Source organism: Peromyscus californicus, unplaced genomic scaffold, assembly GCF_007827085.1.
Source record: "Peromyscus californicus insignis strain IS unplaced genomic scaffold, ASM782708v3 Scaffold_80__1_contigs__length_186622, whole genome shotgun sequence".
NCBI lineage: Eukaryota > Metazoa > Chordata > Mammalia > Rodentia > Cricetidae > Peromyscus > Peromyscus californicus.
In genome coordinates this window covers 50,552-69,099 of record NW_026294596.1, presented here as the reverse complement: position 1 = coordinate 69,099, position 18,548 = coordinate 50,552, and the positions used below count along the sequence as shown (strand labels likewise).

General features: G+C 34.3%; 2 protein-coding genes across 2 annotated transcripts; both read right to left on the bottom strand.

Moving 5' to 3' along the window:
* Positions 1-1,406: 1,406 nt before the first annotated feature.
* Positions 1,407-3,253, bottom strand: LOC128102844 (zinc finger protein 239-like). Its single transcript, XM_052726730.1, has one exon. It carries the CDS (start codon positions 2,804-2,806, stop codon positions 1,943-1,945), a length of 864 nt encoding a protein of 287 aa, XP_052582690.1. The 5' UTR covers positions 2,807-3,253; the 3' UTR covers positions 1,407-1,942.
* A 4,583-nt stretch (positions 3,254-7,836) lies between these two features.
* Positions 7,837-13,038, bottom strand: LOC128102843 (zinc finger protein 679-like). The gene is made up of 4 exons (XM_052726729.1): positions 13,030-13,038; positions 10,104-10,230; positions 8,592-8,687; positions 7,837-7,856 (listed from the first exon to the last, which is right to left on the bottom strand). Exons 1-4 carry the CDS (start codon positions 13,036-13,038, stop codon positions 7,837-7,839), a joined length of 252 nt encoding a protein of 83 aa, XP_052582689.1.
* Positions 13,039-18,548: the final 5,510 nt, after the last annotated feature.

The following is an 18,548-nucleotide window of genomic DNA, read 5'->3' as shown; positions in this document are numbered from 1 at the left end:
AGGTCCTTCCAGTCACCAGCTTCAGGCTTGGCTTTGAAGAGGAGCTGGTGCCAGTAGATTTGTGTGGTGTGCTGTCTGTGCTGCCTCGCCTCTCCTGTCTCTTCCTGTCTATCTTCCTTGTTTCAATAGAGATTATTGGCTATTGCTTTCCTGTCCAGTCTGACTCTAGTGACACATCTAAGTGGATTGGTGTGAGAATGAAGAAAAGGCAGGCAGATATAACAATGGGACCCAAAGAAAAGCTGGGAATAGATGCTCTCTGTTCTCTGGGATGAAACCACAACACCTGAGAAGCTTTGCCATCAGTAATACCTACGTTTGAATAGAGTTAAAGATTTACTGCATGGTGATAAAAGAAAGGCAGGGTTACTATCTAGACCTATGCACATACTCATGCTTGGCACATCTCAGTACTTTCAGTCACTTTAGCCTTGAATTGTTAAGGCCTGAACTTCTGAAAAGAGAAAATTATGCTGGAGAGATTTTGCCCAAACTATTAAAATTTTCATGAGATCAAAGGAGGATTTTTCATGTTCCAAGCCTCAAGCGATGAAGGGAAGTTTGTTTGCCTTTTTGTGTGTGCCTGTGTCTATGGTCCTTGATCTAGCTCTGCCCATGTAAACAGCTCTAGTTCACTTACAGACCTAATCAGACCTTATGTTGTTCACCATATATGCTTCCAATGATTGAATCTTTTATAATTTTCCTAAAACAATCTACTTTGTCTTTTTATGATATGCTTTTTGGACATTTTCTGTAATGCAGTAACTGGCATTAATTACACAATATCAGTATAAAATGAATTTCCAACATTCCAAAGCAGCAGAAATTGAACACAATTTTTATTATATTTATTGATAATTGAGAAAAATAAATGGCTGATTTGATGTTCAAACCATTGATATTATATTCCATAAAATCTCAAATATTAGCAACACAAAATATTTATATAAAAGCCATAGCAGTCTCAGATCAATATCCTGTACCATAAAATATACAGAAAATTGTGCGGAGACTTTGACTTGATATAGTTATCCATAAAATTATCCTGGCATAAGTCTTCACATTTCAAATTATTATTTCTTTCATATCTTGTCAAATTAATCCTATGTCATTTTAATATATGACTACTGTGTAATTCTGATTGACACATTGCTGTCTATGTAGATTGTTTTCCAAGGGACTTTTGTGAACATAAATTTTATTTCTTGGTAAAATGTTTCTAAAATCACAGCAAGCATAAGGCTTCTTGATGTTACTCTTCTGACACTGAGTAAGGTTTTAACATTTGCTGAAGTTTTCCTTCCACTACCCATATTATAGAGAATCCTTTCATTGCATGAGTTCTGGAGTAATAATTACCAATTGAGTTTGTTTCTTTCATAAAGTTTCTTACATGTTCTAAGTTTTGAGCTCCTTGTAAAGTTTTTTTTTAATTCTGAACATGTGTTAAGTTTCTTCCCATTAGTGATACTCCGTTAGGCTTGAATATTTGAGGACTCTGTAACACTTGCCAAATTCTTGATATTGTATGGGTTCTCTCTAATATGGATTATGTGAGGATCTTCAAGATTTAAAAACCTAAATAAGGGTTACCCACATGCTTTGTATTTGTAAGCTTTCTCCAATGTATGGTTTTAGTGAGTTTATCCATAGGAAAAGAATATAACACATAGCACATTCATTACAATTTTACGGGTTCTGCCTTCAATGGGTCTTTAGTAGCCTTGAATATGTGAATCATGGTCAAAGGATTTGTCACTATAGGTATATTTTTAATTTTCTTCTCCATTTTGGATTCTTTGAAGGACTTGAAGTGTTGAGGCCCATTAAAGTACTTGCCACATTCTTTACATCTGTAATGTTTTCCTCCTGTGTGGAGTTTGGGATGTCTTTGTAGATGTGAGATCTGCCCAATGAACTTGTCACATTCTTTACATCTCTAAGGTTTTACTCCTGTATGTATTCTTTGATGAATATAAAAACTTGACCTATGAGTGAAGTACTTTCCACAATCTAAACATTTGTAAGGTTTTTCTCCCGTGTGTATTCTTTGATGAACATGAAGTGTTGACCTCTGAGAAAAGGACTTGCCACAATCTGAACAGTTATAAGGTTTCTCTCCAGTGTGTATTCTTTGATGAACATGAAGTGTTGACCTCCTAGTAAAGGAGTTGCCACAATCTGAACATTTATAAGGTTTCTCTCCAGTGTGTATTCTTTGATGAACATGTAGTGTTGACCTCCGAGTAAAGGACTTGCCACAATCTGAACATTTATAAGGTTTCTCTCCAGTGTGTATTCTTCGATGAACATGAAATATTGACCTCTGAGTAAAGGACTTGCCACAATCTGAACATTTATAAGATTTCTCTCCCGTGTGTGTTCTTTGATGAACATGAAGATTTGAATACTGAGTAAAGGACTTTCCACAATCTGAACATTTGTAAGGTTTTTCTCCCGTGTGTATTCTTTGATGAACATGAAGTGTTGACCACCAAGTAAAGGACTTGCCACAATCTGAACATTTATAAGGTTTCTCTCCAGTGTGTATTCTTTGATGAAAATGAAGTGTTGACCTCCTAGTAAAGGACTTGCCACAATCTGAACATTTATAGGGTTTCTCTCCAGTGTGTATTCTTTGATGAACATGAAGATTTGAATACTGAGTAAAGGACTTTCCACAATCTGAACATTTGTAAGGTTTTTCTCCAGTGTGTATTCTTTGATGAACTTTAAGTTTTGACCCTAGAATAAAAGACATTCCACATTCTTTACATTGGTAAGGTTTCTCTCGAGTGTGCATTCTTTGATGAATTTGAAGTGGTGAACTATGAGTAAAGGACTTGCCACAATCTGAACATTTGTATGGTTTTTCTCCAGTGTGTATTCTTTGATGAACTTTAAGTTTTGGGACTACAATAAAGGACTTTCCACATACAGTGCATTTATGAGGTTTTTCTCCAGTGTGTAATCTTTGATGAACTTTAAGTGTTGAGCTATGAGTAAAGGACTTTCCACATACCTTACATTTGTAAGGCTTCAATCCAGTATGTATTCTTTTATGATTTTGAACTGTTGAGCTCTGTGTAAATGACTTGTCACATATATGACATTTGTAAAGTTTCTCTCCAATGTGGCTCCTCTGATGAATTTTAAAATTCGAGGCCTTGTTAAATGACTTGCCACATTCCTTACATCTATAAGATTTCTCTCCAGTGTGGCTCCTCTGATGAATATGAAGTGTTGAACTCTGAGTAAAAGACTTGCCACATGCTTCACATATGAAAGGTTTTTCTCCTGAATCACTTCTCTGAGGAAGATGAAGAGAAAACCCATGGGCAAACGACTTGGCATACTCTGTACAATTAAAAGCATTCTCTTCAGTGTGGATTTTACAATGAGTTCTATATTTTGATTCATGGGAATGGAACCTGTCATGCTCTGGACATTTGTATGATTCTTTTGTCATGTGGATTTTATGATGCTCCTCAAGTACTGAAAATGTAGAAAACAACTTTCCACATTTTTTACATTTGTAAATTTTTTCTCTAGTATGAACCATGTTAATTCTAAAGAGGTCTGGGCATCTCCTGTAACTCCTCCCAAATTTCTTATGATTTTGTCCAACACTGAATCTTGAATTCTCCTCAAATTTTAAAGGGTGGGTGAAATATTGTCTATATGCTTTGAATATTGGTTGTTTCCCTTCAGTGTGGCTTGAGGCATTTTGAATAGTTGAATGGAAATTGCAGCTTCTGAATGGAAATGATGCAGAGTGAGCTTTGTTAGGACAAGGTGGAACTTCATCTATACTGTCAGGAATGTCAGTTATGGGTACTACAAAAAGATCATTTCCATCAGCACATGATTCGTGCTTTTCATTGTCAGATCTACATGTCGAGAACTCCCTTATGTGTAATTCACCGAGGCTATTACTTTCAAGCTGACCTGATATTTCTCTTTGGTAAGAATCCTGGGTACACTCTTTTGTGAATGACTCCTGAATGGGATAACAAAAGAGAGTTGGAAGAAATGAAAGGCAATAATTATCTAACTGTGTAGAATTAGACAATAATAATATAGAAACTTTTTTATAAAATGACACCAATATGAGGTTAGTAGCAAAAAGATTACACAAAAATCTTCAGTACTTCTTCCATAAGGAATTAATGTCCAAACATGATGAACATGGAGAAGGCCATTTCATGAACTTGTATTTTATAATATGTAAAATTTGAAAAGGTCTTCTTTAATCATGTCATGTAACCAACAATTGTGAATACAATTGTTAGAATACAAAATGAAACTATTAGCCATTATTAAAAATATTCTGTTTATTTGGAAATTGCATTATCAATTTAAATCAAAATATCCTTTCTAAGCAGATAAATGATAAAGTAATAGTAATAAAAATTTCATATATAGATTTTATGTATTAATTATTTAATACATGTTAATATGTTACTCAGGGACAGTAATTATTGAAAAGAAAAGAATAAAATGATCATGAAAAAAATATGCCTGTCAGATCCACAGAGCTTTATGTATATGAGGAGAGAAAGTTTCAAAATCCCCACAATTACATTGATAATTCTATAGGTCTTTCAAATTTTCAGATGCCTAAGAATATCTTAAACTGATAAAAGACTGGCCTTTCATCTCAGCATTTGGAAGGCAGAGGCAGAGGCAGAGGCAGGTGATTATCTATGGTTATGAGGCTGTCCTGATCTACCTATTCATTTCCTGGCCAACCAGGGCTACATGGTTACAGATCCTGTCTCAAAAAAGGAAAGGTAAGAAAAGTAAATTATATGTTCAAGCAATAATAAAAGCCAATAGAGTCAATTAGGCAAAGTTGCCCTGGGCAACATTAAGATGGATGGGTTTCTCCCTTGTAAAAGTACTTGTCAGCAAAGCAAACCTTGATCTTGGCCTCAGTATTTCCTGTCCTAGTGTAACTAACTGATAGAACCACCCCATATGGCCCTTCAATGTGAATCACAGTCTGACTTTTTCTTAAAGTGTTCTTCACTGACTTGAATGCCGACTTTGAATGGTGGCCAGAGTACATTACAATCTGTTTTTCCAAAGTCTTAGATCTCTAATATGTTTGGATTCAAAAACACAAAAAAGCAAGCTGGACAGTGGTGGCACATGCCCCTAGTCCCAGCACTCAGGAGACAGAAGCTTTAATCTCAGAACTCTGGAGGCCGAGGCATGCAAATCTCTTTGAATACAAGGCCAGCCTGGACTAAAGAGCAAATTTCAGGACACCCAGGACAGTTACACAGAGAAATATTGTCCCAAAAGAACATAAAAAACAGCAAAAACAAGTTGATAAATGACCAAATGAATAAAATTTAGAGTTTCAAAGTTGACTGAAATGTAAAATCCTATTTCAAAGTAAAATATCATAACTCAGAGTTTACATGTGAAATTAACAATTTTTAAATGTAAATTTAATTTAAATATATCATTTCATTTCAGACTTATCCCTGCTTCTTTCCTTTCAACTCTTTCCATATCCCCAAATAAATAATATAAACTCCATTTGATAATTGTTACTCATATGTATTTATGTGTATATTTTAAAAAAGCAAACATATAGTATAATATATATATATCAATTACCTATAATTACAAAATATTATTCCAGATTTATTCTTAATGATTATATCATTTCAGGTCTATCCATTTTGCATTAGACAAGCAATAATGAGGATAATCCATAACAGAGGATAATTCTCCTTGTTACACCATTCATTAGATTTCCATAGTTCCTTGGTTAAGGATTTGAGATACAGGGACACTACAAATTGGTGAAAAAAAATTCTGGATGGTTCTTCAGTTATAATGGAAAACATGTCTGTGGAAATGGTGAAAGAGGATTGAGAGACAAATAACACAAAGGTTGTCTGATAATTCCTCAAGAAAATATATTATTCTGTATTTTCCTGCAATTCTGCATCACATAAATGTGAGACATAAGGGAAGTAATGACTTCCAGGCTGACAATACCACACAAAAGAACCAGAGAGTAGCATCAACCTTAGCACAAAAGCATAAGAATCAAAGTTTTTGGTATAAAATAAATGTTATGTGTAATGAGGATATTATGACTTTATTCTTTCCTATCTGTATCCCCTTGAACTTCACATAATCTTAGACTGACACTTAAGAATTTAATCAGAACATAAAACAGGTATGGACAGAGTGAGTATTCTTTATTTTCCCAATTTTAGAAGAATTGTTTTGAGTTTTCTCCATTTAGAATGATTATATTGGTAATTACCCTGTAATAAACATATTCTATTATATGGAGATATGTTCCTCCCACTACTGAATTTTTATAATGAAGGGATGATGTACTTTGTCAAAATCATTTTCTGCATTTAGTGAAGAGAATAATTGATCACTTTCATATAGTCAGTTTTCCAAATGTATTCTGTGTATTGGTTTACTCATGTTGATTCCCATTAGCATCTCTTGGATGAAGCCACCTTGATCCTAGTACATAATTATTTAGAGGTATTCTTGAAATGGAAATATTCCATTTTGTCATATAATTAGAAATGTATTGGTGTTAGTGCTTCTCTGATGGTCTGGTGGGATTCTGTTCTGAATCCATTTGGCTTTCTTTAGCTAAATCCATTTGACTTTCTTTAGTTGAGAGATTTTTATTATTCCTTCTATTTAACTTCATAACATGTGATATGATAAATTATTTAGGTCACTTGATTTATCTCTGTTAGGGTACATGCTAAGTAATTCATTCATTTGTTTTTGATATTATACATATTGTGGGTAAACAGATGGAACCAAGAAGAATTATCCTAAGTAACTTAACCCAGAAAGACAAATACTGCATATTTTCTCAAATTTGTGGATGCTAGCTTTCAAGGTTTTGGTCCCTATGTTTTCTACAGAGTTTAGGTTGTTGGTATGGGGCCAATGGGGATATAGGTTTTTTCCACAGAATGGATAATTAAAAACAGTACTGTTTAAAAAACAGAGAAATTAAAACAGTATTACATCATGAAAATTATGATAGAGTAGTGTAGAAAAGCAAACACAAAGTGGAATAACAAAGATTATAGTCCTTTCCATGATAATCTTAGAAATATATTTATATATTTATTGACTGTATATATGTGGGCATATATATGATTAGATGGTAGTTTTAATAAACCTCTTTTCACTGTCTGTGTCTTGGTTATTGAACTTTGATCATCAGATTTGAAGGAAAGCATCTTTATCTTTATGAACCACATTAGAAATCTTTTGAAGAAACATAGGGAATCATACTTCTGTAGAAGCTTGATAAAACATGTACATGACTAAAAACTATTTAAGTGTCATTACTGTACAATGGTGTAGTAAATACCCAAACTTTAGATCAAATCCAACAAATAAAGTCTCCTATATAAATAATGGGTTGCATTGTTTTTTTGTGTGACAACAAAACATAGCATGTATTGCCTTTGTGATTAGTTACCACCCAGAACCCAATGATAAGGCTCACATATTTAAAACATTGCCATAAAGCCCATTCCATTGTTGGAACATGTACCATAAGGTTAATGTAGCCAAAAACTGAGACCAAATTGGTCATGAATCCAACGTAAGAAAACTATGAATATTCTGCTTAGTGAACATGGCATTAAACTAATGCTATATTCTTATACCTATAGATTTGTACATCACTCATCCTTCACTAGAGAAGTGTAATATGCAGATTTTTTAGAAATGAGCCCTGTCTTCGATTCCTTTATCTTAACCCTTGCATCAGGGTTCAGACACTTATGAAGAAATGGATGCAGAGAGAATGTAAAGTCAAGAAATTGTAAATGACTCTAGGGAAGAAAAAGTTTACAAAAATCTTAGGACCAATGGCCATACAATCACCAAGTATATGACAGTAAGGTCAAAACCCATAAAAAGTCAAAACAGACAAAATCTCAACTTATACAATGGAAAGTAGGCCCAAAGACAAAACTTTTGGACAAGAATGTTTGTATTGTCCCTGGCTTCCAGAAGTAAGAAAATCTGGTTTTCAATTGAGTAAAACCAGGGTATATCAATCATACTCAAAGTCTTGTGTTCAGAACCAGTTGGCCAGCACAAATATTCCTTGATTTTTTTTAATGTATTTTCTCTTCTTTGATAGAGAGAATGAGATGGGGTGCAGGAATCATGACATTGGGTTGGTGTGGTAAAGGGATAGTATGCAAAGAGGTAAAAGAAATAAAATTAAATTGATCCAGATATAGTGTGATAATTTTCACAAAAATACAGAAAAAAACTAGGATCACTATCATACAGGAGAAAAATTCAGACATTTATTAAAACACAAAATAAATCCCCACATACATTGTCAAATTGCTATTGACATACTAAATTTCATCTAATCACCATTATCATGAAATGAGAGAAGATAATGTAAAATTCTCTGTGTGCTAGATCCTAGTACACAATTCTAAATGAAATTCTCAGTCATTGCTTGTAGTGAGGACCTAGGCTAATCCCACTACAGTTATGGTTTTTCTTTAGTTTGTACTCTACATATAAACTGTTTCCTTCCACCTTACCTGGTTCTGTGTCTTCTGCTAGCTCTATATTCACAATCCAAGGTTCTTTGTTCTGTTCAAGACAGGTGACTAGCTCCGGTTTTGATACAGAGAGGCCTGTGAATTAGAAGAGACACCATAATTTCTTTGCATGATGTGGAAAAGAGTTGGGTTCTAACACAGGCTTATACTCAGTAGATATGTAGTTACATAAGAAAAGACTCATAATTGAACTCTTATTAGTGCATAGGTGACAGGTGTTGTAGACTTTTAAGAAATCTATAATTTTAATTTTGTATACATTCAACTTTTGTGGTGAGCCACAAGAATATGAAATAGGGAGTCCAGCTCTACATAATAAGCTATACCTTGACTGACCAAGGTTGTCCTTCAAGAGAAAAGCCATTTATTATGGCTTTCTGCCTCTGAGATCCCTGCTCTCTTTTTAGTATTTGAATTGGGTATCTGCCTTCTGCAAATCTCCCCTTTAGCTATGATCACCCCAAACAAAGAACTGAAGGATTAGCAGGGAACAGGAATTAGCTCAGACTATTCCTTGTCTTCAGGCCTAGTAGCATTCCAGAGCAATTGACTGAGAATACAGGAGGTTTTTGTACATCCAGATGAAGTGATAGGTGGTACAGCATTCCTGTCTGACACACATCCATGTTGCTAGAGAGAAGAGAAGAAGACAGAGATTCTGTAGAGGGTAAGGCCGATTTCTTGAAGAATTTTCTGAGAGTCAGTAGTAAGGAGCTAGAAAGGAGAGATGAAGGACAAAGGAACAGAGGATGAAGATGAGGTCAAAAGCATAAGGGCTTAGTAATTCCTGGGGCTTCTCAGGACAGACAAAGTAGATACAAAGAGGAACCAAGACTCAGGATGGAACGGAAGCTATATATATAGAATTTTGTCCTAGAGGAAAAAAGTAAATCGACAAGGAGTAAGGTATATGTATATTTCTTTTTCCTCAGATACCCTACACTAGATGGAGCATCTTGCACACGATTCTGGGAGGAATTTTCTCAGGGCTGGCCTTGGGAACATTCCATTAAACTTTCCATACATTTCCCCATTTTAAAAATAAAACTGCCGGGCGGTGGTGGCGCACGCCTTTAATCCTAGCACTCGGGAGGCAGAGCCAGGCGGATCTCTGTGAGTTCGAGGCCAGCCTGGTCTCCAAAGTGAGTTCCAGGAAAGGCGAAAGCTACACAGAGAAACCCTGTCTCGAAAAACCAAATAAATAAATAAATAAATAAATAAATAAATAAATAAAACTGTTGGAATCAAACTGCATTCACACATTATTGCTACCAAGTGACTGCAAATAAACAACATATGGGATTAAAGGGAGTATTTGGCTTAATTAAAAGACCATTTAGAATAAGAAAAATTTCAGTGTATATTACACTTATCAATATATAGGAATATTTCGAAGCTGGAATTCATTGATAGAAAACAATTCAAAGTGCTAACACAAGCTGTTACATATTCCTAGGGCTAAGCAGCAGTCATGAAAGAATTTATTCTCACCTACAGAAACCAGGTTGCTGTAGTTCTCCAACATGACCTCTCTGTATAAATTTCTCTGAGCTGTGTCCAGACATTCCCATTCTTCCTTGGAGAAACTGATGGCCACATCCTTGAAAGTCAATGGATTCTGAAGTGAAAATTCAATTTTTCTTTGTTATGTTGGTTTGAGTCCTTATTTGCCCCAGGAAACAGTATTTAACTAAAGAACTCTCTGTGCTATCAGTAATCAATCTGCAATTTTCAAATGTTATACATTAAGTGGGAGGATGTTGTGACATTTTCATGAGATCAAAGTGCCCAACATCTAAACATTTCATGAAATAAATGACTTTTCTCAGTGATAAGTAATGTTGGAAGTTGCCCTCTGTATCAATTGAGTTTCAATATTCATCTCTAATATTAGAAAATCTGTCAATATTTCAGGTCATGAACTGATGTAGATAAGTCATACTGGGAAATAAAAAAGGCAGGAAAGAGGGGAAAGCAGGATATAGAACAGAAAACAGTGATAATACAGAATTTATTTCAAAAATATAACAAAATATAAAAATATTATTTTCTTACAATGAGGAACTATCATGAGGGTTGAGAGCTCTGCAAATGAAGCATTTATATGTGAAATGTCAACCTGTCCCATCCTTGTGCAAACATTTACCTGAGACCATGCCATCTGTTTGTCCCATCTTTTGGGTATTGTCAGGAAGTTTATCTTAAAGTTTCACCTGTCTGATACTATTCTGTGAGAAAATGTAGCAGCACCTGCATTCAATGCTACCACACTCAGAGACCAGAAAGCAGGTAAAAATATCCACAATCTGTGACTTAGGATACAGCAGGGATGCAGAAACCATGAACTTTTACAGATAGATCAAAACTTAGCTTCTCCTCTCTTGCATTGGGATGTCCACTATTCCAGCAGATTGTGGAAATCTCAACAACCTGGGTATGTGGCTTCAGTGCTCTGCTCTATACTGTGCACAGACATTTTAAATTTGCTCTGAATACAGCTGTAAGAAGTTGTAGTGACTCCTTCCTCATATTGCATTTCCCTGAGTTCTTTAATTAAAACCTGACTGACACCCGTATTTGAAATAGTGGATGAAGCCTGAGGAAGAGTCCCAGCTGAAAACATTTCTCACACTGGGTAAGTAATACACTTGCCTACAGCCAAGGCCCAGCAGGAAACTGATGCCTCATTAATGTCTCCCCATAGGCATTCTTTTTATTTCCATGTTCCATTCTGAAATTCCACTATTTTACAGTTTTGCAGTGAGACAAATGATTAGATTCTCCCTTAAGTTTATTTTAAACAGTGAATATGCTTCCTTTGGATTCTCATGCAAATGCTGTAACTAAATAATCCCATCCCTGCATGCAGATTAGTACTTTTGGTTATTACTGAAGACACTTCAACTCCAATCACTTTAATTTTCCATGTTGAAACTTTTTGATTGTTTGTGAAATCCACATAAATATAAATACATTTTGCCAACCAGTTCTCCATTAGTTCCTTTGATCAAAAAATGTACTATAACCATAGGATATAATATTGCATCAGCTCCCAGGGGAGTGATTGTTAGCAGATGTCAGCACAATGGAAGGGCATTGCAAGTTCACTGTAAGGTTAGTAACTAGCAAAGATAAACAATGGAATAGCCTCTTTGAATCTAGTCACAAAACAGAATAATAAACAGAAGAAAATTTTCCTAATAGGATAATTTTGTACCACCTTACGACTGGAAAATTTCATTTGGAAGTTTGTATTACATTTGAACACTTCAGCATAGTATATAACACATTATAATTTCATAGAAATACTACTCTAAACATTATCCATTGTCAGGAAGACATACCATCCTTTTTCACAGTGCCTCTTTCTTGGAATAGTCTATATTGAGCAGATACCTGGCAAAAGGATCATGGAACATGGTTTCTTTTTAATTTTTATGGGATGATTCGATTCCATCTTCAGCAGGACATGGCTATGCACGTAATTTTGTATATCAAATGGTTATACTATACATTAATGCAGAGAATTTATTTTGAAAAAATAAAGTGAGAAAGTAGTGGAAAGAAGCATACACTCATGTGACATTCATTCAAAAAACTTTACCTTGACTGAATCAGAAAAAGAAGAATAAAGCCTTGTAAAAACTGAGAGGTAATGTAAAGGTTTGGAATCACTGCAAAAGAAGCATTTGTAGGAGAACAGGCAACAAATCTCACCTCCATACATTCATTTACCTGAGAAAAAGCCATCTCTCTTTTCCCTTCCATCTGAATCCTCTCAGGAAACTTTATCTCAAAATTTTACCTTCCTGATAATATTTTGGTCTCAAAGCAAGAAAAGCCTCAAATTCTTCTACCATACTAGGAGACTGGAAGGGAAGATCAAAAAGCTCGCTCTCTGTACTTTATTGGAGCAGAGATGTAGAAAAACATGAGCTCCCAGAGGCAGACAAGCTGTAGGTTCTACTTTCATGCATTCAGGTAGTCTGTTTGGCCAGCATGAATGACTTTAGTACAGACCTGGCAACATGGTTAAATTGACTTGCTAGAGATAGCAGAATCAGGTGGGCATTTCAAATTGATGCTGAGTACAGCTGACAATGAGAAGCATTAAGGAGTTTCACATTCTGTTACTCTGAGGTGGTTGATTAAAGCAAAATGAGGCTTCCATGGAGGATAACAGACTGTATCTGTGGGGTATCTCAGATGAAAGTAATCCTTGAATTGAGTAAAAAAAAATCCAGTTGCTTTTGTCCAAAAAGCATGAGTGAAGTGTATTCCCCTCTAAAGTCTCCATTGACTTTTCCCATTAGATACCATAACACAATTTATAGTACTATGATTCTGCAATTATATGACTTTGCAGTGAGATGCATGGTTAAAACTTTTCATAAATTTATTTTCACAGTGACATTACCTCACCCATGGTCACTGTTAAGTAATTATGTGAAAAAAAATGAGGAGAAACAGGTAGTATTCTTTACTATATGTGAGATCCCATGAACTCTCTGATACATTAAGGTGTTAGTAAAGAAGACTGAATTCCATTCTCTAACACCATTGTTTTTGTTGGCAATTTAACTCATATTGATGGCGATAAAATGACCTCATATTTAAGGCTGCTTTGCAAAACTGGACTTCATTAATTTAAATATAAGAGGAATTAACTGAACAATCCCTGAAATGGCATTCACTGCATAGAAATCTGAACACATACTCAGTTTATCTTTGTTTTCTACATGAATTGTATAGTAATTACTCAAACACCTAGTTATTTCCAAAAATAATTGGAAGTAACTAGGCAAAATTTTATTTTTTTCTCTTACTAATGTTAGGTATCTACTAGAATCAGCACAGTATGACACACATGTCTCTGTGAATAAATGAAGAATGCACAGGAAATCCATGGTGTTATTTAAATTTCAATAACCAGTTTTTATTTACTATAACCTATGTGTATTTGTTCAATAGGATTCTAATGAACACCACTTCCTCTTGCTAGATAGAAAGTCAATTTTAAAAGGCCCCAAACAGGATTAAAAAGAACCTACTCCTAAACTGCTGAAGATGCAATGACCTTGTTTGGATATAGAATTCTGCAGCAAAACTTCCTCCTTCATAAATGAATAAACCTCTCACCACAATCCAGATATGTATGTCAAGACTCTACACAAAGAAAACAGACAGGAACCCAGAGTAGGGGGAAGGAAATAAAACTGGGGATAGATTTAAATGTAATAAATTTAGAGAAATAAAGAGAAGCATAATGATGACAAATAACATCAGCCATGTACTTCTCTTTACTCACAGTGGGCATAAGAAATTACAACTATGTAATTTGCCTGTATTTTCCCAGATATTTATTTGGTAACTGCATGTGAACTAATAGCTTCCTGCAGGAGTATCTGGTATCTGAATTGCATGGTTATTTTATGCATAGTATCATTTAGTCTCTGACTCTACTGTATCAATTCCACAACTGCAGAAGGAACATGAGACTCACTGAGATTAGGTGCAGAATCTGCCTGGCAGTGAAAAGATACCTTCTTTAACCATGCTTTTACCATGAGGTTCTATACCAAAGATTTTTTAATTTAAGATAAAGGAGAATATATGTCTGGCACAGTTTGAGTGGCTGTGTTGTCCTGAAACAGACACATTTCCATTTATGGACGTAAGTCAGGGAAACACTCTGAGAGCATGACAAACATATGCTCCATGAGGCTTGAGTTAAATGCTGCCTCTTTTCTCCTAATAAGCTGGGATCTACACCATGGTCAAACTGTAATTAGAAGTCATTTCGAAGACAGAAATATGCTATTCCTCATAAATCCTTCCTTCATTTTTCTTTAAGTTTCTCTTTATTGATGGTTTCAAATATTACAATTCTGAGGAAAGGAAAAAAGTCATTTGAACTAATTTGTGGTACATTGGAAATGGGAAGTACTATGGACTCTACCTGAAATTTTAATAAAAAGGAACAATATGCCTCCATACCTACACAAACAAATTTGCACATGATTAAAATCAGACACATGATCAAGCAGGTATGCAGTGAGGAGAATCTTACATTATTCAATCTTGTACTTCAGCAAAGAGACCTACCAATTACTTGCACCTTAGTATTCAACTATTCCAATTATTTGACACAATTAAGAGAAGACACTGTATGATTGATAAAACTTGTTCCATAATAGAACTTCTCCTTTACATGTGACAAAGTCATTTGTTATACAGAATCAATGTTTTCTGAGGACAGAGCTAATTCCCTTCACACTGTGGTAAGGAGCTATACACAGAAGCACACACACATATAGCACAAACATGTGCATACACAACATTAATAAAACAGAAGCCACATACACTAGTAGAATAACCTGAGAGAAGTGATGGTCCAGATCCCTTTTCTGTTTTTCCATGACAATTGAGTGTGATTGTGAAAAGGAGGGGCCTGACAATGAGATCATAACTTCATGGCCTAATCAAAGACTTTATCCATGCAGATGACACCGATCTCAGTGCTTCCATCAGGGGAGTTATCTTTTGTCCATGTGCTCCATAAATTATTAAATTCTGTACCAAGACATAACAACAGAAATTGAGTCAAGTAGCCTAGGAATAAAATACCACAGGCAAGGACTCAAATAAACTTTTCTTCATTTGAAATAATTTTCCTCATTGTTTATGAATTTATGTGATTTCATATGATAGTATAAGTATATGCACACTTATCTATGTGTGAACATGAACACACCACTTGCACTTAATTTTCTGAGGTTTTCTGTTGGAATCATCTTCCTGTGTAACACAAGTCAGTGATTCTTTTACCTGTTAACATTTTCATTTGTGGAAGTCTTATTTATAGTACAAGAATTCACTTACATATTGACAACAATCAAACCTATGCCTCAAAGTAAGGGGGAAAAGGCAAAGAAAAGAGCACACAAGATGTACGTCTTATTTAAGAAATAGAACTTTCCTTACAGAATAAATGAAGTCTCAGTTATGAATATACCTCCAAATTTTGGTGTTTTTGTGGTTTGATTTTTAGTAATGAATACAAAATTTCTTCTTTTGAGAATCCTTGAAGCTCCAATATGACATTGACTCATTGCTAAAATCAGCATGGTGTACTCTACAATATGAAATAGGGAATAAGAGTAAGGAAATATTCAGTGAAGTTTTATGATATTAAGGAAATATCAAGTTTAAGTATTCATTCAAATTATAGTCTACATCCTTCTGTTAAATGATTAAAGAGAGACAATAATCTTCAACAAAATCATTGTGCATGAGGATGTGTGATATAGTTCATACTTAAGTTCTGTATGAAAAGATCCTGTGTCTCACAGTTATATTGGATCACACTGGACATTTGCTTTACTTTCACTATGAAATGAAAAACTTGTCAAAGTTTAAATGTGTGGATGATTTTTCTATGACATATAGATATTTTTTCTTTATATTATGAAACTCAAAACAATTTAATTTATGAAATAAAATTCAGCTGCCACGGGGATTTAGCATTTACATTTACTTGAATAGAACACTCATTTTAGCTGTTGCAAAAGCATTTATGTAGATTATTTGAGGAGTCATTTTACCAATTTTGGAGATGTGTTCAAAGATACTAGGTTATCTGGTGTCTAGCTTGAAATTCACTTGAAGTACTTGAAGAATAAGTTCCATCTTTTTTTATTGTTGCTTTTATGTATATCTCTCTACATAATCAGTATATGGAAAACATACAGCAACATTTTTCAAGCTGTGGGTCATAAAACCTTGGGAGTTACAATGACCTTTTACCAGGGGTCACCACAGACCAACAAAAATGTCAGATATTTACATTACAATTCATAACAGAAACCAAATTATACTTATGAAATAGCAATGAAAATACTTTCATAGTTTAGGGTCACCCAAAAATGAAGAACTGTATTCAAATGTCACAGCATTAGGAACGTTGATAATTGGTATCCTCCACTGAGACTCATCAGTAGTCAATATACAAACAACATCTTATCTTTATTTTTGTCTGTGTGTTTGTATTCTTTATTCTTCTGGAAATTAAATAATTTATTATTTTATATCCTGAACACAGTTGCCCCTCCCTCCTTCCCTCCAATTCTCTCCTCAATTTGCCTCTACATCCCAGTCCTATCCTCATGTGTCTCTGTGAAAAAAGGGGCCAGCCTCCAATGTATATACAAACCATGACATATCAAGTTGCTGTAAGACTAACAACTTCTCCATGTAATTACACTAGGCAAGGCAATCCAATAAGAGGAAAAGACTCCAAAGAGCCAACCAACACATTAAGGACAGCCACTGCTCCCATTGTTAGCTGTTGCAAGAATAGACAAACTACAAAATATTACATACGTGTAGAGGGCCAAGTATGGGCCCATGAAGACTCACTGGTTGTAGGTTAAGACTCTGTGAGTTCATATGAGCAGGAATAAAGGGAGGAGAGATTGTAGAAAACAGGGAGATCAAGCAACATCTTATCTCACTGTGAAAATAGAAACATAATTTACTTAAAATAATCTTGTTATCTCCTTCCTTCAGAATTTATAATATTGTTCTTTGCATATATTTATTTCCACTGTTATACTTTTCTATAGAACTTGGTTTTAATTTTAATGATATGTGTTTATTAGCACTGTCATTTCTGGAACAGTTAATCTTCATAATGCCACCCTCATATTACATGAAGATTCAGCTTGTCAAGGCAAATAAAAATAAACAAAAAAATATAAATATATTTATTAGTACTCTTAAAAACAGGGAATCAATATGAGGTTAAAATATACACTCTTCAAAAGCTAAAATACTGGAAATACAACAGTGATTTAGAATATAATAATACCACACAAAAGACAATATTATCTTCAACAAATTGCATAAAATAATTATGTGGATATTTGGACTTTATATTGCAGTCAATAATTATCTATTAGCTAGAATTCTTTTGTTTCACATTGCCATTGCTTTAGTATTTTCAAACAAGAACTCCTTGTAATTAGTGAGTCAATGTTTTAATAAAATGATATGCATAGCAATATTTTCAATAAGCTTTAGTAATTATAAGGTCTACTTCTGAATAAACACTTCAAAATTCACATCAAGTGTAGGGCTTCCTAAAGTGATGTTTGTGATGTTCAGTAGGGAGTGAATATTGACCAAATATTTAACATATTCTACATATTTAGAAGGAAATTTCATTGCACACATTTATGATGCTGAAATAAAGTTGATAATTATTAGACAATTTCTTCAAGATTCTTTCTTATGACTTTTCTGATGTCTTCTAAGTTGAGAGCTCATGAGAAGCATTTTCCACATTCCTCATACTTGTAAATTGTCTCTCTAGTGTGGGGTCAGGGAACATAAAGAATTACTGATGATTTGATAAAGGAAATTCCACATTCTTTACATTTATAATGCTTGGCTCACATATGAATTCTGTGATGATCATTAATAGAAGAGCAATGGGTGAAGGACTGGATGCATTTTTAACAATTCTGTGGTTTTTCTCCAGTATGGATTTTGTGATGAACATGAAGAGATGAGCCATGCCTAAAGCACTTTCCATATTTATCATATTTATAAGGTTTCTCTCCAGTATAGATTCTGTGATCAACATGAAGAGATGAGCCCTTAGTAAAACACTTTCTATATTCATCATATTTATAAGATTTATTTCCAGTATGGATTCTGTGGTGAACATGAAGTGATGATATTTTCCTAAAAGACTTTCCACATTCTTCATATTTATAAGGGTTTTCGCCCATATGGATTCTATGATGAATATGGTGGTATGAAAGATTAGTATATGACTTTCCACTATCATGTCTTTTGTATGGTTTCTCTTCTTCAGTGTGACTTGAATCATTTTGAATGACATTTGAATTTAAATTATAGAATTTATCACAG